General features: G+C 38.8%; 1 protein-coding gene and 1 long non-coding RNA gene across 9 annotated transcripts in view; both read right to left on the bottom strand.

Moving 5' to 3' along the window:
- CHODL (chondrolectin) overlaps positions 1 to 2,521 on the bottom strand; it is a 30,341-nt gene extending 27,820 nt beyond the window's left edge. For 4 of the 7 annotated variants that reach the window (XR_011739404.1, XM_065847593.2, XM_065847601.2 and 1 more), the window contains exon 1: positions 2,290 to 2,520. Coding sequence is in view for 6 of the 7 variants with exons in the window: in XM_065847593.2 (XP_065703665.1) it covers positions 2,290 to 2,380 (91 nt within the window). In the remaining variant the exon portion in view is untranslated. Of the gene's footprint in view, positions 1 to 2,289 lie in introns of all 7 variants that reach the window. The other 3 variants (XM_065847610.2, XM_065847586.2, XM_071809455.1) reach the window with 1 other exon arrangement.
- A 1,839-nt stretch (positions 2,522 to 4,360) lies between these two features.
- Positions 4,361 to 23,058, bottom strand: part of LOC139826999 (uncharacterized) — a 42,904-nt gene continuing 24,206 nt past the window's right edge. The window contains exons 2-6 of one of the 2 annotated variants that reach the window (XR_011737173.1): positions 20,378 to 20,437; positions 17,846 to 18,043; positions 12,097 to 12,169; positions 8,671 to 8,859; positions 4,361 to 4,600 (exon numbers count right to left, since the gene is read on the bottom strand). This is a non-coding gene — a long non-coding RNA (uncharacterized lncRNA). The remainder of the gene's footprint in view (positions 4,601 to 8,670; positions 8,860 to 12,096; positions 12,170 to 17,845; positions 18,044 to 20,377; positions 20,438 to 23,058) is intronic. The other variant, XR_011737172.1, reaches the window with a different exon arrangement.

Consider the following 23,058-nt stretch of genomic DNA (forward strand, 5'->3'; position numbering starts at 1 on the left):
CTGCAAATTTTCTGCAGTAAATGAGAATCTTTCCACAAGTTCCAATCAGCACTCAAGTCAATTTCAGGAACATTTTCTACTTAAGGAATAGGGATCATATATTTAACTTATTTGGAATGAGAGCAGTGAGATTTCCATTTATTCTAGATTATGATGACTGAAGCATAAATTAGCAATTTTTCAGAAACAGGTCTGTTTAAGATGTAGACTTATGATTTTAAATGAAAGCCTTTTTCAGCCTATAGAAGTGTTTGTTCTTATGTGCATTTAAGCTAAATGGAAGCCAGGTGGACAGTACACATGGATCAGTAATTCCATAGTACTACATTTTGTTTCAAGAGTGCAAAGTACTACTAGTACTAGACCTACCCATGTGCATGTGGCAAGATAGGAGTGTGGTCCTTATGAGAAAAGTTCACCTGACAGTATTTCAGAATATTCTGACAAGCATGCTAAGTATCTTTGGCTGTTATTGCCTAGTATGGATTCCCTTTACCTAATGAATACAACTTCAGCTTATAAACCTGATAGTACATACATGGTTCCTTCTGTAAGTCGCTTCAAACCCCTTCCTGTATTCTACCAGCCAACTATTAGCCACATAATACAGTGGCATGAGACTCATCACATGCTTTGAAATGCTTCAGTGAAATATGGGGTAGAGCCTGTATAATTTCAAAGCCCCAAAGCCCTACTTGCATCTAGGAACAGTCTGAGTAAGCAGCATTCACATATTGTTTTAAAAGCTGGACCTCTAGTCAGTTTGTTATATATGCCACTTAAATGCTAGCTTGAGCTAGAAGATGAAGGGGCAGGGTTTCCTCAGCCACACATGGACTCCTGCACTGAGAATACTAATGTAAAATGCATCTCATGGATGAGTAACCTTCACTATTCCTTAAAATGACAGTGTTACACAGTTTTCATACAAATTGTTAAGCTAAGAACTTTGCTGCATTGTGTATTACTGTACAATTTACATTATAACAGAGGCAGATGAGGCATTTCAGGGTACAGTTTAGGCAGGCAAGCTTCATCACAGTGCTGGAGTACTGCTGCTTCAGTATTGTTTCCTAGAAGATACAGCTTCACCAGAAGCCCAACAGCACATCTCTGTTCTGCACATGAAGTTGCTTTAAATAAGACATCACTGAAATGGTTTAGTGACTGTATTCTATCAGCAACTATGAAAATTACCTGAATTCAGCAACTCAATGTTTGCTACAAAAAAAAAAAAAAAAAACAGTAAAGTTTTCGTGGCATGCTACAGCTCTGAAACAATTCACTAAAAATAATTTGCATTGCTCTGAAATCATTCTGTAAAGAGACACTTTCCTACATGCGTATACAGAAATTTACACATAATTGGTCAACAAGTGCAGTGAAGTGTGTAAATCTTTGTTTCAAGACACATGTATCGGTGTGCTTGCACACCCAACATGTCTCTGAGAGCCTGTTAGCTTTAGCTTAGAGGGTTTGATCCAAAGTGCAATTTAAAATAGCCTTTCAATTAAATTTACCAGCTTGTGAGCATATGTACCTGTGTGCTGGAAATACAATGTGATCCAACAGCTCTTAATTTAAGTCTAAGCTCAGATGTTAGATACAGATTTCTGAAGCATTGTCTTCCTCTTGGGTTAGCAATTTGTAGATACATCCACACATAACAAAACTATTTATGCTGTGTGTTCTTAAAAGTTTGCTTTTTTTCTCCTAACTATATCACAAATAAGAACATTCCTGTATAGATGCAAACAAATCTTAATGTACATGTATGTTCCTTAAGAAGACATTGTAGCAAGTACATGCACTACCTTTTTAAACATTTAAAACAGAACTACATTATGCAGGCAGTCGATCAAATCTAAAAATTTTTCTGTACAAGACAACTCCGTATTGCCAGGAACTGATTTAGGACCGTTGCAGAAGTCTGCCCACCTGGCTTTCTCCCTCTCAAGACAGAAACCTATAGCTGCCTCCAACTCTGACGGATGCGCTAATCCCAGGTCAGCCTCATCGGCCAGGACAGGCTTATTAAAGCCAAGGCTGCAGCGAGAGCTTCTCGAAATCCGCCGGGGCAGGGATGCTCCGGGTGAGCTCTGGCGGCGCGCTCAGAAGTAGGTTTCACAGCTCGCCTCTAACACGTGGGTCATTTAACGAGTAGGTTTGGTCCCTGTTCTTCTCCTCGGGGGTTCCCTGCTACTGTTAGCGCTGAAGTCCCACAGCGGCCCCCGCACCGACGCCGGACACGATCCGCGCCCTCCCTCCCCCCCGTCTCCGCGCACTCACCGCTGAGGACGCGTCCGGCGAGCCCCCCTGTCCCGCACAGCACAGCGGCCGCCAGCACCGCCGCCAGCCCCAGCCCGTCTCCGACCCCCATGGCGGCGGCCCCGCTGCCGGCTCCCCTCCGAGGCGCGTCCCGGGCGCTTAGGGCAGGCCGATGCCCGCCAGCAAGGAAGGGGCACCCAGCCGGCTCCGCGCCGCTGCCCACCACTGTCTCTCCTCTGCGTTGCGGTCCTGCCTATATCTGCTCCCCCCGCCGAGGGCCGGCCCAGGCGGGCGGCCGCGACCGCCCCCGCACCGCCCCCCGCCGCCCCCCGGCAGGCCCCGGCGGCAGCCGGACCCTGCCGCTGTTCCGGCCTCGCCAGGGGAGCGGGATGGCTGGTGGGGCAGCGGCTGGCGGTCGTTCAGCTGAGCGAGGGGCGCGAAGGGTCCCGCTCGTGGCAGGGGGCGCGGGGATGGTCACTCGTGGGTGTGAGGCGTGGGTCCCCCCTCTCAGCAACCCGATTTCGGGCGAGCAGGGGACCGGTGCCCGACGAGCAAAGGTACCGGGTGTGCGGCCCCAGGCTCGCTGCCTTCGGGGCTATCACCTCTGCTCCCGGCCTGGGCTCTGGGAGGGGCGGCTGCAGCCAAGCCCCACGGTGAGGGGTCATCCGGTGTCGGTAACTGTCTTACAGTCTGGTGAATGTGATCAAGACCCCAGTCCGTGTGGATTTCATATCTGTTAAAGGCTTTAGAGACTTTCCTTGTCTGTGTTTTCCTTAGTAAGAACAGAAATGTACTATTGCCAACTTAAAAATGTACAAATATTTACACATATGTACAAGTGTACATTCTGGCAAGTCCCCTTTTCTCACTGCTCTAGAAGATAGTATAGTTAAATTCACATTATTGTCACTCTGAAAACATGCTGTGGTAATTCTTTTGGATCTCTTCAAAGGACCGCTTTCAAGACTTTGTTCTCCAGAGTAATGTTTTTCAGATTTTTCTTGCAAACAGAGTTTGTAGATTTCTTTTATTACTTGTGTACTTGTGAATTATTTGCTTTTAAATGGGATAGATTATTATGGATAGGTTTAAAGGACATCTTGTATTCAAATTATTTCGTGGTTTGCCAGTCAACTTCATCTTTCCCAGAACTGAGTTAGACATGACATATATATGGCACGTTGGTAAGTCATTTTCCCTTTGGTTGTTTATAGCCAGGTTTTGAGTCAATACATCTCAGATTACTATGGATTTTAAAACACTTGATGGATTTCCTAGCTGCCTTGAAGCTACTTGAGATCAGTTTCTTACTAAAAAAAAATGATTGAAGTTTATAAGTACCAATGGAAAATTATTTCAAACATTGCTGTGTTTTGCTACCAACTTTTTTGATTTAATAGCAGAGTTATTTATGTGTTTGACTGATACAGATTTTTTTTTTCCATGTGGCTTCAAAACCATTAGATATTTTTTTTCTAACTCCATAGGTAAGCTGTTCTTACTGAACAATACTTTCTGAAAAGGAGAAGTTGTCTGAAATCTTCATGGCATCCTAGGTTCCACCTTCTCTTCATGTAAAGCTGATAATATGCAGAAATAAAAGAGCATGAACAAAAACTGTAATGAATACAATGACAATTTTAAAACATATTTGGTAATCAAACTCTTTCATCCCTATGTGTTTTTAACCTCCTTTTATGTGGCAAATATGAGGGAGTTCAAGCTGTTCTGAATTATCCCGAATCTCAAATGATGTCCAGCCAAAGGATGTGGCGAAAATTAGAAAGATACTACAAGTTTTCCAGAATATAAAGTCTCTTGCTGTCTCAGAAATGACACCCTCCAAATTGGTGGGGATCTTGTGTCGAATATCAGCCACAGATGCTGAAAAGGTCTTCTTTCTTTTTCTTACTCCTTTGTGAAGCTTTGTTAGCTTACCATTTTCTGAAGCCACATTGAAATAAAATCGTTGTGTATTTGCACAGCTAAAGAACTCTCTAGACATCCACACCACCATCTCTTTTCCAGTGGAATGAACAGCATGCAGAACGAAACAAAACAAATTCTGTCTTGATTAAATTATGCAGCACTCTTTTGACATGCTTTATGCTGGTTTATTAGCCAAAATCATATATACAGTGACTGTTCCTGGAATTCTGCTGATCCTTGCTGCACTTCTCATCACACAAGTCTCTTGGTGGGAAAAAAAACAAAAAAAGGAAAAAAAGAATAAGTGCAGTTGTGTTGATACCAAACTGCATTTTCATAATGATCTGCAGAAAATTTCCAGGCTTGTCTTCATCTTCCTTGCAGCCACCTGCTGCTTGCTTTCCTGCAGAAAGAAAACACAGAGCCCTGTGACACTGCATCAGAGGAGCTTTCCTTACCAGTGCCAATTCACACCAGCTGAGAAGGTTCCTATTGATCTGCCTACTTCTCCCTGTCCCTTTCATAGCTGAAGTTTATTTCTTTTTTTCAAGAAATGGTGATTTCACTTTCATTTAAAAATAATCTCTTCCCAGACCTGGCAACTGCATAATTTGCGGTAGTTCATCTGGGCCTCATAAACAATGGAAACACGGTTTCCTGCTGGGACCAGGTTTATGGTCTTTATAATATATTAACTCTGTTGATACTGTAGTTTCATCTGCAATATATGTCCTATTTCAGAACTGCATATAAGGTACAGTAGCATTGTGAAGTGACTGTGCAACCTAGACTGTGCAACCTAGACTGTGCAAGCTAGAATAATTGCATTACAACTCAAAAAATTAGCAATGCATATTTCAAAGTTTTGGTATCCAGAATACAAAAAACTTTGGGTTAATTAAAAGTTTATAATAATTATTTCAAATTCCTAATCTCTTGTATGCTTCCAAAGCAACTCTTTGAAAGGTGGACTATCTTTTCTCTGACATCATGATTTTGCCACTTTTGTAAGGCTTTATTTTCTAATCCAGAAAGAAAAGAAAAGAAAAGAAAAGAAAAGAAAAGAAAAGAAAAGAAAAGAAAAGAAAAGAAAAGAAAAGAAAAGAAAAGAAAAGAAAAGAAAAGAAAAGAGAAAAGAAGAAAGAGAAAGAAGGAAAGAAGGAAGGAAAGAGGGAAAGAAGGATAGAAAGAGGTAGAAAGAGGAAAAAGAGAGAAAGAAAAAGAAGAGAGAAAGAGAGAGAAAGAGACAGAGAGCAAGAAAGAGAGAGAAAGAAAGAGAGAAAGAAAAAGAGAGACAGGAAGGAAGGAAGGAAGGAAGGAAGGAAGGAAGGAAGGAAGGAAGGAAGGAAGGAAGGAAGGAAGGAAGGAAGGAAGGAAGGAAGGAAGGAAGTTTAGCTGAACAAAAGCTTCCAAAATATTGCTGTCTTCAAATCAGTGCTAGGTACTTTTCTAAGGTAATTTTTAGTCTGAGTCAAATCGTTTGCCATATCACAGAAGAAAATGGGTAAACTTGAGTGCTTTCATTCCATAAGCTTGTCAAATCATCGGAAAACTTAATTGTATTTATCCTATGAATTTGTGAACTAGTATAATCTCTAAATGCTAATGTGTTTCTCCTTACGGCTTTTTAAACACTTTAAAGACCAGGTTTGGCCAATCTTAAAATGAGGTCACTACTTATAATAAGATACTGTTTATTATCTCTAATAAATTCTCAAACAAGCCTAGAAGGGGAAAAAAAAAAAAAGAAATTAATTTAGAATAGCTGCCTTTTGGCGTGGCTTAAGAGTACGTCTGTTTTACCATTCACCAAAGCGGTAGCACTATATGCTTCACATTCATGAAGTACTGCTTAAAATCTAAGTTACAGCTGTATGCTCAGTTCATTTCTCAGCAATGAATATTTTTATTTTCTTTTTAGTTTTCTCTCTCATATTTCAAATCCTGCTTTCATTTGCCCGTGAGCATACGTGATGCAGTCTCTAAAGCTGGCCCAGTTTATAACTGAAAGTAAGAGGAGAAAATAATTTTATACTTTTACCATGTGCAATGGCTTGCCTGGGATAGTTTATTAAATAACTTTGCTAGAGCTCTATCAATTTGATATCTCATTTGCTTCCAAAAATGGGCTTAAGCTACTTAGCTTCCACTGCCAATTTTCTTGGGACGATAATAGCATTATATTTTTAATGCAGGTTTTTAGTTGTTATTATTGTTATTATTATCCTGTAGTTATGGAAAAGAATTCAGTAGATGCTAAAAACATTTGAGAAGATGTAAGATGTACTGGAGAAGGGAAAGGATTAGAGACATTTTAAGCTTCCTTCATCCCCTTTAGCAGCATCAGAGGTACCATCCACCCATAAAGTTAGTACAAGTCCAAAGAAAAAGAGAAGCAGGAGAGAGAAGAAAAGAAAGGAAACATAGTATCATTCTTTAAGTGCCTAAAAATGTATGTCTAGCCTGCACAATGCAATGCTGCTTAGAAATTCCCAAACTGCTTGTGAATTAGTGGTTTGCATAGTTGGGGCCAGCAAGGCGCACTGGCTTGGATTGTGATACCCCAGTCAGAATGGCTCTGTTCCCACTTTAATTTGTCCCGGCTCTGAAGCCAGCTAATTCAGTGCTAACTCAGGTATTTCTGCACAGTGCTGCATTGCACAGCGCAAAATGCCGTTGTGGCTGTACGTGCAATGCAGTGTGACTGACAGTTACACCAAGTTCTGCCAAGGAGGACCAAAGTAATTTAATTTCCTTCGATTATAATCCATTTAGATGTAACATATAGCAGAAGCAGCTTTAAAAAAAATGAACAAAACCTTTTAGATAAACAGGGTTTCTTAAAGGCCACAAGACATTTTTTAAAAATATTAGCACAAAATTTGTAAGTTCACAGATTTTTTAAGCATTCTTAAACCATATCTTATATCTACTAAAATAAATCTCTTCCCCACTCCCTTCCCCCTGCCATCCCTCTTGAAATCCCACTAAAACTAGTTCTTCAGCAAAATCTTCATGACTACAGAGCCAATTCATTAATATTTCTTGGGTTTGGATCAGACTAATCAGTAGAATGAAACTCTGTGCATGTTAATTAAGTCTGATCCTAAAAGCAGATGCAAAATACTAATTTTCTGGACAGTAAGTTTGTTCAGAAATTTCATGAGAGTCACTCAGCACATTTTTCAGATCTTGTTTTCACTGCTCACTCTCAATTACTATTGTAAGAACAGTCAAGCAGGACTGGTTGGCTAGGAGGGTCAACCAAGCACATTTGTGAATCAGTAGCCACGTGAGAGGGAGTACAGATTTTATCTTGTACTTCTTTAGTCGCAGGGTTATTTTTTAGCCTCAGGGTGCCTCTGTGACATCTCCTAAAAATTGTGTCGGCCCGGCCAACCCACCTATTCTTCCCTTCTCAGCTACTTTCCGGCATTTGAAAAGAAAATGGGATTCAAAGATGTGGTAGCCAATCAAGGTTGATGACCATTTGGTCTGCTTAGCAGTAAACATTGCCTGAGTGTCCCGGGATCCTTCCTTTCCCTGTGGAACGTGAGCTGTGAGTTGTGTTTTGCACTTTCCTCTTACCATTGGAGGTATTTGTACCTAGCAACAGAAGGTGTTCCTCCAGGCTGCTGGAGATAAAGTGAGGATCACATATTATTTTTGAGGATGTAGTGATGTTTCCTTTTAAGCACTTTATTGCAATGCATTTCTCAGTTTTTCTCATCTCTACCAATGCTTGTTTTGTTCCTATACTTCTTAACCCATTATCTTAATTTGATAATTTTGTGAGTGTTTCTGCAAGTACCCTGCAATGTTACCCTGTCTTGACCCTGTTCTTGGAGAACTAGGATTCCCTACTTGCTGATACTGAGGCCTGCAGCTCATTCTTGCACCTCCTAATCAATCTGAATCATGTTCAGTAAGCCCTGTAATACTGTGAAAGCAGCTTGGTCCTGATTTCTTCCAAGCAGCACTGATATGGACATACGCAGAACCTTCTTTTTTTCCCTGCTATACCTTTCTTTTTCATCCCAGTTCACCAATAAGCCTATTTTCCTTTTCAGGTTCTGCTGTCTCCTAATGCTGAGACATGAGATCTGTATGTCAGCTGAAGAGGTGATTGTACTCAGCCATCTGTGAGTGTTAGGGTTGTCCTCTCTCTGCTTCTCTGGGAAGGACCCAGTATTGCTTAAGTAGGAGTCCTGCCTGTCACTCGGTGTTTGCTTTTGTCAATGTCTCAACTTTTTAATGATCTAAATAACTCTAATGTAAATCAGTGTTTGAGTAGAAGAAAAACAAAACAAAACAAACAAAACAACAAAACAAAACCACAAAAAACCCTAAAACCCTACCAAGCCACTTTTATTTCGCAGTCTTGTTCTGTTTCCTAAAGTGTTCTGATCAAATCCTGCAATTCAAATCCTGCAATTTGTTAACAAGAGCTAACAAAGACCTAACCAAGCTTACAGCTTTATGTATGAAGTTTGTAGAGCATCTGCTTCTGTCTCTTCCAAGAAGAAGGAGAAAGAAGAGGCAATATTGATCCTGGCAATTTGTTATTCAAATTCTTCCTCATATAGGTAGCTGTTTGAGCGTGTTCCTCACGGCCTGGGTAGTCAGATCACATCTCTTAGCCAGCCCACCTGATGTGTTTGCCTACAATACAGAGAGAGTGAAAGAAGATATCTTGCATTTTTTTTTTGTCGAAGCAGACCAAACTATGCTTGATGTCAGGCTGGATACACTCACAGTGGGAGACATGAGTGTTTCCTGCACCTCTGCTGGCTGAACTGTGTGGACTGTAAGTTATTGGAGTAATTTCCAACTGAGATAAAAATGCAAGAGCAAAGGGAAAGGGACATCAGAAATACGCAGGAGCAAGATTGTCTTGTGTTGCTCCAGAGGCTGTCACACTTCTTTGTCAGCAGCTGACATTTCAAGATTTTCCCGCTGCCCTTCTGACCCTTTCTTGCCAGCAATAAAAATATTACTTAGAAAACATCAAAATAGAAATACACTCCCTGGGATTTTATCCTTCTTTAAGATCCACAGTTCCTTAGAAGAGGTCTGACACAAGGAGGTTATCTTACTCTAGTACTATATAGTCAGTGTTTCTCAATCTTGCTTGAACTTTCAAGTTGGCAAGGCCTATCTCCCGGGGACAGAAACTGAAGTGAGACATCCCTGCATCTCTGACCTGCATTTCCCTGTTGGCCTTGCAAAGGCTCATGGCTTGACATTTTTACATTGTTTCCCAACTCATGACGTCCTCATGTACAGGAACTAGATCTGATCAACCTCTGTCACTTAAATCCAAGTTTCCTCTAAGAAGGCGTTCCATTTAGTCCTGGGAGAGAACAACCTAGATGATACTCTGGAGTATGAATTCTCTGGCCCGGCTATGAGGAGAAAGAGGCCAAGGTTTCAGACCCTGCAGGCTGTAGGCTGACAGTGGACTAGAGCTGCAGGAAACTGAAGGATAATGATTAAGGACTTCCTTTACATTCTGTGCTTTAGATCTTTAATTCCTCTATATGAGAAATGTCTCTTCATCCTAATTCTCAGGCTTCAATACTGAGGGTTAAATGTTAGGTGCTGCTGCCCTTGCTATCTCTGTCTTCCCTTTTATTCCATCCCCACTTCCAGCCCTCTGCCTCCCAATCCCGGTACAAAATAGTCCTTCACAAGCCTGTCTCTGTTCCAACCAGAAGTCCTGCGAATCCCAAAATCTGCCCCTTGCTGGAAGCAGAAGGGGTGGGTAAGCAGTGATGTTCCTGCAAAATTCCAGATTTCTGACTTACTGTCTTTCTGGTTCAACTGCTGGCAACTAGAACACAGGGAAGTTGGATCTCAGCCTTCCTGCCTGGGCATCAAGTGTTTTAGACGTGTGTACATTTGCATTTTTTATGTATAGATACAGTATAAAATTGAAATGTTTCTGTGATGAAGGTGGGTTGCTTGTATAAATACAGCTTGAGAAACTGGTATAGGTTGAGATGGAGAAAAAACTGCAGTTTAACTGCTAGCTACCTGCAAATAAGGAAAATACAGCTAGCCTTTGGTGTTTCAGTTAAGGAAAATGCTCAGTATTTGCACAGGAAGGTAATCACATTTCATTCTTATCCTACTTTGCTATACCTATGGTGTTCCTTGCCTTGTTTACTGGCCTTTTAGCATTTCATTTGAAAGAGTAGACAGCATGGCTTGTTAGCATGATCCAGTTATCTGCCTGGAATCAAATGAGCTGTGATGCTAAAGCTCTGAAAGAAGCAAAAGCAAATGTCATACTGCTATTCTAACCTAATGTGTAGCACTAAAACAGTGATCCTCATGGATTTGTTCTCTTGAACTACAGGTGGTAGTGTTTTCCAGATGCGAAGTCTATTAAGGCTACCTACACCTTGAGGGGTTGCTTCTCTAATACAGGGTAGCTTTGTCATAAATCTCTCTCTAATAAAGAGAACTACCGTGGTCTCATAACTTTCACTAATTCAGGTGGTGGTAACAGGGTGTCAACGACTCCTTGCTGTTTCATGATTCTAATTCCTGGAGAGCTGGGATTAATTCACTTGCAGATGTTGATTGGTGCTAATTCAGCTCTACAGCAAGAAGGTCGCTGATTCAGCAGAAAACAAAGCTCATTTTCTTCTAGACACGTTGTGGTATCTCTTTCATAAGCTATTTGTGATCCTCTCTGCCTTGCAGGAATGCCAGTTTTAAATACTGTTCATGCATTCCCAATGAGGACTGATTAATGCTGGGGACACCAGGAACTCCGAAGGCTTGGCTCTCACACTTCTGTCCAAAACTGAGCTTTGGCACCTGATATCGTCTTAACATGCTACTAATCCTAAATTATTCTGTTTTCCTCCTTTCCTTTCATCCCCTTTTCTCTGCAACTCTCTGAAGTGAACCATTTGCGAGGGGGCAGGCTGGAAGAGTCAATCCACACACAGAGCACCCTGCAGGAGCTAGTTTAATGGATAGCATGCATGAAATACAAAATCATCCTCTCTACAAAGTCTAATCAGTAGATCTTACTTGATCTTTACAGAGAAGACTGAATAATCTCGTGAGATTCTCATTGAATTAAAGCTTCAGTTGTTTCAAGGGTAGAAGGTTTTACACAGGGAGGAAGGAAGGAGAGCTGCTGACATCTGCAGCACAAAAAGAAATCTAGGAATTTAAGAAATAAGAATTTCTATAGAAAAAGTTTGATTAGTAAAAGCTTGAAAATTAGTGTATAACTTTATAGGAGAAAAGAGATTATTCTTTTCCTGGAGAACATTTGGCAAATGTTTTGTTGCAAGCGTGTGTACTATCCAGGATACTACTTCAAAAACAAACATCTGGGGGATTTTGTCTTAGCTAAACTTCACAAAACACAAACACTGGCATGCCAAGAATGCTGGTTATACTTGCTACAGTGAAAGTTCTATGTAATAAGCTTATGCAATACATACTGTGATTTAAAATATGTGGAATACCTTAAGGATATCTGCTCGTTAAAATGATTCTTGTCAAATGTTATATTGCACAAGTTGACCTATGGCTTCATGAATTTCCAAACTTGGAATGCCTTCAGCTATCTAGAACTGAACATCAAATGACAGGCTGTATTTATGAGGGGATGGGACGGAAAATGCTTCATGTCCTCTTGGAGGAAATTCACAGCAGAAAACTCATTTGAATGTTTAATGTTCCTTTTGAAGTCACCTGTCCATTCTTCTGTAGGTAGTGTAAACTTATATGTTTAGTTTTGTAAACAGGCTTTAGAACAACTCAGGTATTATGGAGTGTATGCAGTGAAAATGGTGGAGTTAGTCTTACTGGCAAAGCTACCACCATGTTGCTAATGTTGTCATGGTGAACTAATTATGGATTGTTCTTTACCTTTCAGGATTATCTCCCTAAGGCTACTTCACTAGTCTCTGAGCGTGTTTGGATTCTCTTCTTTCACAAAATCCTGCCAACAGGAAGTTTGGTGAGGTAAATATGCTACTTACCCACAATAAAAGCTAATTACTTTCCATAGTTCAATGAAAGAAAATTAAATGCACAATTATATTAAAATAGAACAAAAATGGCTAAAAGTTGCAATCGAATCAGTCTTTGGTGTCCATTAGCTTTGTACAGGTTAACAATTTGTAAAACATCACACTAGTAGAACTGGTCATGCAAACTGAAGTTATACCTAAAAGCAGCAAGAGAAAACCTTATAATTCATTTTTGAAAGATCACATTATGGGCAAAATCTCTGTTCTCTTGTAGTTGTGTTTGATTGTGATTGATTCAATAGGAAAAAAAATCCCTTTTTGTTTACTACTTAGTTTCAGGGAGACTCAAGCTGCATCAAGAGTTAGAGAAAATATATTAGGTACACATATATATATTCTACATTTATATATATATTACATATTAGAGCATAATATTCCTTACTATTTAAGTACAGTGATGATAGCTATAAAATAATCAAGTGCTGCAAGCATGTGTTATCTCCCTCAAAACAATGTAAACTCTACTAATTCATATGTTCTCTATAAGCTGCTGAAGTCATAAAACTGAAAAAAAGAATGATAATTTCATTTGGTGCATGTATCATTCTTTTTGCTGGAATTCAAAGAGTTTTAGTGACATATCTGATACAATCAGGCATGTTAGATTGCCATATCTTCCTAACTTAACTTTAGCCGAGTGATTAATGCTAGGTAGCTGTGCCTTTTAAAGTGTTTGAAATTTTTTGTTTGGGTTGGATTTGGGTTTCCTTGGAAAGATAAAACGTTATCATACGTATAACTAATCAAATTACTAAAGGATCAGGAGGGGGGCTGTTTGGGAGCAGGGTATGGTGATAGGAAAGTACCTTCCTACTTGTAAATGCATAATTGCTTTCTTATTACTATCTTTTATTATTTCCCCCCAAATATGAATATCTGGCGATTTTCCTCTCCTTACTTTGTGGATTCTCATTTTCCTTCTTTGCAGATTTTTACATGAGATCAGTCTGTTCTCCTGTCTTGCACTGAAGTTGAGCAATCCCACCCGCAACAGACCCATCCAGTTTTATCCAGGGATTTGTTAATCTTTCTCTCTTCTTTTTTCTCTTTGTCTCTTTCTCCCTTTCTTTCTCCCTTTCTTTCTCCCTTTCTCTCTTTCTCATCTCTCCCTTTCTTCCTCTCTCTCTTTCCTTCTTTCTTCCTTTCCTTCATCTTGTCTAAGCATTTAGTGTTCTTCAGGTTAGGACTAAATTTCCCACTCACGAAGCCAAGTCCCCTTCAATATATCATAACCTCTCACTAGTTGAATCTTTTGCTTTGGATACTGCTTTATCTTCATTTAACCTTTCTTCACTGTCACAACTTCTATTCCACTAATATTTGTTGTATACAGTTCTCTACACATGGTCCCCTTTCTTCTCTGTAGAGGGAGAATACTAATAACATAACTGTCCTTTAGAAAAGGACTGAAAATACTTTTTTTTTTTTTTTGGCCATAGATGAAATAATGTAATTTCACATACACAAGGTGATTGTTTCTTGTCTCTCAGCAGGGAGTAAAATCGATTAAATAATTAAATGCAAAGCATCTTAGTGTTTCTGGCCATTCCAGATGCCTAAAATGGAAAATCCAAGCGTGTTTCCTAGTAAAATGGAATAAGAAACTGCAGCCAAGTGACTGCATGGGATACGTCCTAGAAATAGTGGTCCTAGTCAGCAGAATTTGGTATTAGTATGTTGTGGTGCTGAATTAGATCAGGAAAATATTAGTGCTGTCCAATTGTTAAAAGCATAAGAAAAACATATATAGTAAGGTACTGTATATCAAACTATTTCCTAAACATGTTAATGAAAATAAAATAGTGGCAAGTTAACTTTATAATCACAAAGAAGTTGCAAATAGTGCTGTAGCAATATCTGAGCAGAAATGGATTTTTAATTTAAAGTCTGTCCTTATTGTCTCTTCTTTAGTATTCTTCCCCAATTGTTTATTCGCATCAAGACTGTCTCCTTCTTGAAAGTACAAAGTCTAGGAATAAGTGGTTCTGCTATCTGTTATAGGAGAAGCTGTATTTGGAAATTTCTCTGTATATGAATATCTTAAAGATAATTTTGTTTATCTAGATGTCATAAAAAAACCCTGAAAAAATCACAAAGGATCCTGTGCTGATCCCACATGTGTTGCAGATCTTGCCCTAGTTGCCTTGAGGCACATGAGATACTTTCTGCCATCTTGAATAACTCAAGACTTGGAAATCGTATTTCTACAAACAATACAAACTCAGTATCTTTTCAGAGGCTTTACTGATCTTGAATTGATGCTTTTCCCAAATATCTAAGATACTTTCCCAGGCTACCATGTCCTCATACAGCCACGACCTCATGTAGCCATGACCTCACGTAGCCGTATCTAAGATTGTCCTAAGCCATGTGATCTCTCCAAAATCGTTATTGATCTTGCAGGGAAACCAGGACTGCTTTAATCTGGGGTGAGTATCTGGGAGATGTGAAGTACTGAAAGTCGTATTCCACAAATAACTTCACTGATGTTCCCACAATGTGCATGCACATTGCATGTTAGGGTAGCTGAAACGTCCAAGGTTTTGGGGAATGGAAGGAAGCTTTCTGGAAAGGGATGAATTCCTCTGTAGTGAATGTGAATAAATTCATGGCACAAATTTTATTAAAAAAAATTGCTGATGGAAATTGGACAAAAATGTTACCCTTCTACTGAATATTCCATAGAGAGTCCTACACTGCCATCTTCTGGGGGCAGGAAGTGAAGAGAACTGAAAGAGTGCCAAATGAGGAATGTAGAGCTTAAGGAGAGCATACTTTGTTTTCAAAGGCTGAAAAAGCTTCTTATTGGCTTCTCAAACCAGTTCAGGAAATAAGGGGACTGTTGAACTCCATTTTTGCATCTTCTTGACCTTTGAATAACCTATTCACTTACGTTTCTGATGGTTGAGTACTCTGCCCTGTTGAAGTTTTTTGATCTGTGTGGCATATGGCCAAATAACAAATAGGATTTGCTTGCATCTTCAGACTTCTAGTAATACATCCTCATGGGAGTTATGATAGAAGTTGACCAAAGTAACTTTGGAAAAGTTGTTGATTTTCAGTTAAGAAAATTATTTGAGTTAAAAGTTTGAAAGGTTTCACTTTTGCTTTATAAAAACAAAAATTTATTTCATAGAAACAAATCTTTATTAGAAACATCAGTCTGTGGAGGCATATTGGTTGAAACCCACCCCCTCCCCCCCCACCTCCCCAAGTAAACTCAAATGAAACAATTATGTAAGAAATATCTTTTGATAAAATCAGTTTTCACCTAGTGATTATAATTGCAATGAATCTGGAAGGTGATTGTCAGGTTAGGAATTGACAGTGCTAGGTTAACGATTGGTCTTGATGATCTTAAAGATCTTTTCGAACCAAAATGATTCTATTATTCTAAGTTCTCCTTTGAAAACGGTTTTTCTCTTATATTTCTTCATTCTGTGGCACTGACTGAAGTTGCCTCTTTCATATTTGTGCTTCCACATTGACGCTTTTCACTTTAGGACGAATTTTATATTCCACATTAGAGCTTTCTGTGGTTAGAGACAAGGCTTCAGAGAATCCTAATGGTACAAGAGGAAGTTCACCAACTGATATTTAACTGAAAAAAATCCTTGTTGTGATAGTGTGTTAAAATAAACTTTTGCAGTTTATGATACCTTCTCCAAGTAATGGACTTTTCACCCTGTTATGAGATCATCACACATGGTCCATATTCCGTAATTTATATTTCATCGAATTTTCAGATTTTAGAGCTGCTTGCTTGTCCATGAAAATCAATATAATTTCTGTGTCCATTTATTAAGTTGTGATGGAAAGGACATGAGTCATCACTAGATAACTTTACTTTGTTCAATATGATACAGCATCAACTTAATAGCATCTGAACATCTTGTCACATTTAGCTATACACCACTATTGTGGCAACCACTTCTCCTTTAATAGTGATTTGTATGCCCTACCCCTTCCAACGACATTAATGTGTTTCAGTCTTTAATATTAATAGCTATAGAGTTCTTCAGGTATGCAGTAGGTGTGCTTTCAAGTGTATTGATACAGATGCAAGATAGGAAACAAAAGTGGTAAAGGAATAGAAATGTTGATTTACTTCAGTGCTTGCTTTATCTGTATTTGTAACCAAGAAGAAGACTATGAGACTGCTTTCTCCAAAAGTCACCCTGGTATCATCTTCAGATATTTGTTCAGTGAAACAAAAGAAAATATTGCAATGACAGTTACAAGATCTGTGAAAGGGTAAGTATAATCACCTGTCTGTTTAAGAAATGGCAAAGTAAGCAATTGTTTTAATTTTGGAAGATCTAGGAAGAGGTTTCCAAAGCTTCTAGCTTAAGCTCTAGATACGTTTACCTCTGCAACTGCAGGACTGAAGTGGTTCTCTGAATTCATTAAGTTCATCTTTTGACAGATCATCCTGACAAATCATCCTTAGCAATGCCTTGGATGCCACATTCAGAATTTTTGTACTTCTTATATACCTTAGATACCATTTTGACTCACTGATAAACTTGAGAGGCTTAGTGAGGCTGTTGTAGTAAAAAGGACTTGGATCGTCACTGGGGAACCTTCAGGGCTTGGAGTGATGAATTTAATCATCACAAAGACATTTTGGGTGTTCTATTAATTTCTTCATGGAACCTGTTTTGTGTCTGTACATTAATAAGATCTGAGATTTTCCTCTTCCTTACTTGAGGGACAGACCAGACAAAAGTGCAGTATTAAAAGTAAGCTGAACAAGACGATCAGGAAACCCCAGTTTTGCAGTCTGTAAGTGCAACTATAAAGTTTCTTCAGTTGGGGATGCTGAGAACTTCTTCGTAAACAGTAAATGAGCTGCTAAAGAGGTCTCCAAAAAGATACATTTTCATGTGCCGCTTTATGAACTTTGGATTATTTGAGGCAAGAGAATCAGATCAAAACTGTCTTAGGTCTTCTGCAAAGGATCATGTTGAAAGCCAGACACAAGGTGTTATGAAGCCAATGTAAATGCTGTTCTTCCTTTCAGTGGGCTGAGATCCATTCTGTAGCTATTTAACCTCATCTGCACTCATTAGCATAACACTGATACTTGCAGCCAGGGCCGGTGGAATCTGATCGAATGCGGTAGAAAAATTACGATGTGACAACCTCATACAGAACCACACATTCCACCAACTGGCATTACTGGATAACTCCTCACCTGCTAACTATCTTGTCCTTTTGCAACATGCAAGCATCCGTCCCCATAACTGTTGGGAATTATACCATGTGGATGGCATCCTTGAAAATTATCACATAATGAGTATTCTGCTTTTTAAAACATACTTCCTGAATAGTATTATGTGAACAGTAATTAATTCTGGTAGGCTCAGAACAGGATTATGAAACTACTGTCTAGTCTATCTAATCAATTTATTACATCAAAACACCAAATAAAGAAACAGAAATTGGAGAAAATATTCTGTCCACAAACTAGGTTTTCTTGTGCTGTGAATAAAAATATAAACTCCCTAAGGAGGAAGAGAATTATGCTGTGAGTCTGCTGTAGCGTTCATGGTACCAGAGCTAATGTAATAAACATTACTCACGTCATCTTTGTGAAATAGAGGAAGAGAACAAAGGTGAACTAAATGGTCATAAAAAGTACTTGAGTTAGGGAAGGTGCTTTTCTGGAACACAGACTTCTGTGCCTGCTGCAGTTTTAATTTTGATGATTTGAAATAGACTTGATCAGAAAGCAGAATTTTCCCTCTGGAGGAACAGGCTAATTTTTCCACCTGGAGGTCCTAAAATGAAATGTGAATTAGAAGATTCAAGACCAGTAATTACAATAACAACATTGTAAATGTCTAAATACAGAGGTTTGTTTTCATTTCAGAACTGATCAATAATACCTTACTTCTAGTTCATAATGAAAGTGAAGTATTTAACCTGAAAATGAACACTGCATTGGAGTCACCTACTAAGAAAATCAAAACAAGTGAACTTTTTCCTCCCAGGAGTGAATGATAATTTTTGATCCTCTACTCTTGCCAGTGACCAAATTCAGAGACAGCATTATTACAAAGATTAAATTCAAAGACAACAGTTGTAGGATGGTGGGAAGGGAGAGATCCTATAAGAAAATAAAATTGCCTTGGGATTGATATTTACTGTATATAGCCATTTGTGGAAAACTTTTAGTCTAAGGGAACACAGTCTGGAATAGGAGGCTTGAAATGTGGATTAGGAATGTGCTCTCTTTAGCCTACCTCTCTCCTTCTCAGAAACTGGTGCCCCAGCACTTCAAATGCATCCCAGCCTGCAGGCCAGAATGTCCCACTGCTGATGTTGAGTTGGACTACCCTACACATTTCCTTTCCAAGTACATCCTGCACACTGCCGAGGTCCTGAAGGTCTGTTGCACATCTGTGTTGTGCTCAGTGGAGACTTTTGATTTTTGCTTTTCTTTCTTGTTTTAAATTTGCTTGGAGACAATGTCCGAAGTGTGTATTTCATTTCAGGCCACCGTAATTACCGAAAACCTGACCCTAATTAGTTCCTGTTTTAGTTATCCCCTTCTGTCTCTATTATCTTTCATCCTCCTTGCTTGCTTATCTCTGCGTATTTACTTCTCTGAAGTTCATTCACACAGTGTCAGCTCACAAAGCTGTGTTATTACTTGCATTTAAGGTCAGAATCCAGGAACAGTTGTCAAGATGGGTGTCAAATTTTGCAAATAATCATGTGCCTATTTCAAAGCTTGAACATCTTATATGCACTAAGGAAGGCTATTTCCCCAAGTCAGGAGGGCTGCTGTTTGTCTGTAAGCTGGTGTCATCAGATGGAAGTTTTAAGGCAGTGTGTGCAATCAGTAGGAAGTCAGTAGCACTGAGTAAACTGTATTCAGTTCTGATTGCTCATCAAAGTAATACCTTAGCAATACCAGAAACTCCCCTTTACTGCTCTGAAGGCATATAAAGTGAGTTCATATGGGATCAAATAATTTGAAATGTGTAACCAGCCAACTAGATATCCAGCTCCTCAGGGTATAATAACAGTATGTTAACATTCAGAAGAAGATCAGATACAGCTTTCAGACCAGTTTCAGTTGTCAGTCTCTTTCTATCAATAGTTAACTGAAAAGCTGATAAGTAAGGGTAGTTTTGTTACCAAGGACAAGATTTGAGAGGGGCTTCATTTCTAGTTCTTCTAGCATCCTGGAGTGTATCCAGCAGTACTTCTGATCCCAGTCAGCAAAGTAAGGTTAACAGTACTTATATTGGTTACCTATGTTTTCTTTTTGAAGTACTCTGCTATTTAAGGCAAGCATGATTTTCTTTAGATCATACTAGCAGAGGTAGTAACAATAATCATCAGAGCTTCTGGGCAAGTGAGCAGCACAAATAATAACAATGTTGAGCACAAATCATTCCAGCAAAGAGCTGAAGAGTATCTGCTTGTATAGAGACTCTGAGGATCTACTAGCTTCTTTTTTATCACTTGAAATTTGTGTCTCTTCTCTTTCCTAGTGCATTGTGCTTCGCTGTCATAGTTGAAGCAGAACATTAGAGCAGAATACTGTCTTTTGATAAATTTCATCGGCAAATTAATCAGCCTCCTTCCTCCTGAAAGAGGAAAGTGTATGTTTTCTTCTGCCATTTGAGTTTGCTGGTCTTCTGGCCTGTTTGTCACTGGGACATCAGCAGGCAATTGAAAGCCTTGCAACCTATTCAGCTGATAGATAAGGCAGTAAAAACAGTTTTGTTTTTCTATTGATTTTAATGTTGAAAAATCTCAATATTTAAAATATTTGTAAGTTAGATGCTCAGGATTCACATATCCCTACCCCAGTTCTTACCATAATGCTAATCAGTGAAAATAGGTATATTTTTTTTAATAATCATGTTCAGTACTTATCGGCCTTGGGCAGCATGTCATTTGCACAAATAAGCTTAATATAAAAACCCTGAAGAGTTCAGAAAGACTAAAAATCGTAGCAGCATAAAGTATGTACTTTCTGTAATGAAAGTGGCACTACATTAAACAGCCTAGAGAAAAAAAAAAAAACAAAAAAACAAACAACTGATTAAGTTGCACAGATCACTATCAAACTACACAAAGCATTACTATGAACTTACCTGAAAAGCGATTGGGGGAAAAAAGCTTCTGATTTTGCTTTAAGTGGTCCTGTTGCATATCTAAAGAAAGCAAGTAAGTGTTACAAGTGTGGTTTCTTTTTTTCTGATCTTCATAACAATCCAAAAGGAGGGTGGCTCACATCTATTTGTCAGTTGTTACTTTCTCATGTGCTGCTTCCAGAATGTTGAAGTTCATTTTGATTTTGTCACACTGTTGCAGCTGTGGAAATCCAGTGCCATAAAGTATTTGGCCTAGTGTCTGTAATCTCATTTCTCTCACCTTCTGTAGAATTGCACAGATTCAAGCCATTATCAGGGATAAGACTGATACCAATTGAAGCAGGGATGAAATTAGGCCATCAAAAACTTCATTTTTAATGGAAAATGCATGAGCTGGGAAAAAAAAAAAAAAAGTAGCTTGGCTTTCATATTTAAGGATGGTCTGACAGAACTGGTAGTGATAAAATCCAAATGAAACACCATTTTGCATGTGAACTGAGCAAGTTTGATTTGAAAGTTACTGGTTCACAGTCTTCACAGAAGCCTGAAATCAGTGTGGTGTGGCATGGACATATGGCCTTGTCTGACGGAAGCTATTTGAAATATCCAAGTCTTGCATACTATTCCTTATGTACTATTTTAAAGAAAACTCTCAGAGGTTCTATATGAAAAATGAATCGAAAATGCCTGCCTGACAATGGAAACAAATTGAGATGAATCTGCCCAATCATAATAATACTTCATAAATATATATGTATACCTAATCATCTACCTGATTTTTAATACAGTTGTAATGCCTGCTACAGAAGGTATTGTGTTCTCGTGTACAACTTGATGGTTCCATCAAAATTTTTGACAAGCCAGCCTGAAGGTTGTCTAGCAAACTGCTCAGCCTACACACTGAGAGCTAAGTCCACCAAATGGATCCCTTTGCTGTCTGGGCTTTTTAATTTACGAGCAAAATGTTTGGAAAAAAAAAAAAAAAAACAAAACAACAATACTGTAAACCTTCCTGCCAACTGCATTAGGTAGTCAAGGGATCACTCTGATAAGGTAAGGTTCTGTCCTGAATGCAGATCATTCTGGCTTATGGCGGGCCATCCAGATAAGTAGGAGAGGATATGCTGCATAATTAGCTGTATCTATTTTACTTCTACATCTGCTTTTCAGACAATTGTTTTATATAACCATACAGTTTCAGTAAGTCTGAGGCTGTCAGGAGCTAGAGGTCTTCAATACAGATCTCCTGCAGAAGCTCTACTAACCATAGAGATTTTTTTTTTCCTTTATTTTTTAAGGAAAAATAGATTAAACTTATTTCCCACTGAATTCAAAGGAGCAATGCCATAGGGATGAGGTTAAAAAAGACTAAGGCTTCTCAGGGTATTTAAAAACTGACCTTTATTAGAGCATAAAAGTATGCTTTTACTGGCTCACTGCAGAATTTACAGTTACAGTTAAGAACATTACCTTACAGTATATTTCAAAGAATTCTATTTTCTGTACCATACTACCTTAGCTGGTAAAAATTTTGCTTGATGTATGTACATTACTTTATTGACTTGCACTTTACTCCATGATAGATTTATTCTTTAAAGTGACACTGAAAGCAATAAATATAAGACTTCAAATGAAAAACATTTTTATTGGCACAGTGGAGAGAGAAAGAAAAAGCAGAACATAAAATCTTGGCATGAGACATCTACGCTTGTGAAATGAAGCCAAATTAGTCAGGAAAAACAGTTAGAACAGAGCTTCAGCAGGCTGTTCATTTTCCAATAGTTTAAAAAAAAAGAAAGACTGAAGGCCTGGTTGTGAATTTTTCACCAAAGTGCAAGCAGTGGTATATTTTATTGCATTATGGAAAATGGTGGATTTTTCCTGTTTCCAAAAATATTGCACTACAGTATTTGCCACAGTTCAGTATTACTGTGTGTGCTGCTCAGAAGTGTACTATGGATGTGAAATTCATTGTAAGAGTTCATTATACTGTGTAGGAGGGTTGAAAAAAAATGCCATGACAGCAGGTTTTAGTCATAACTTTGACACAGCATATACCCTGAATGGTTTGCAGTTAGGTTTGTTCAGCTTGCTAACCCAGAGACAGAGGTCACGCCTTCCTTGTACGCATAATGAGAAGCTCAAGAGCTGTTTTGCACTGAAAAGGTGCCAGGTCTTCCCACATCCCATAAGAAATGCACAAGCACTTGCAAAGCAGATAACGATTAATTAGTAACCCAGAAAAGGTGGTAGCCAGTTACAAAATCCTATTTCTGATTTCGGGAGCCCCAAGATGATATGGTACTGGTTGGATCTATGCTCAAGGCACAGCACACTTGACAAGTCCCATCTATAGAGAGGTTCATCAGCTCTAAGATCAGTTGGCAGGAAGGTTTACAGTATTCTGTATTCTTACAGAGTCTTGGTAAAAACACAGATTTCTCAATCAATGATGACAGCAATCACGACTTGAATATGGGCTTAGCTTTGAAGAGTTCCTTGGACAATGCACTCTAATATTTTTATCTTATCAAGAAAGCCTCAGTTCCTGAATAGGTGCATGTAATATTTCAATTGAACAAGATAATGCAGTATACATATACTCAAGATTAATACTCTTTGACTACATGTACATCTACTAACTATACATTGGCTGTGTATATGTTGACTAAATAGCAATC

This window comes from Patagioenas fasciata, chromosome 1 (genome assembly GCF_037038585.1).
Source record: "Patagioenas fasciata isolate bPatFas1 chromosome 1, bPatFas1.hap1, whole genome shotgun sequence".
Taxonomy (NCBI): domain Eukaryota; kingdom Metazoa; phylum Chordata; class Aves; order Columbiformes; family Columbidae; genus Patagioenas; species Patagioenas fasciata.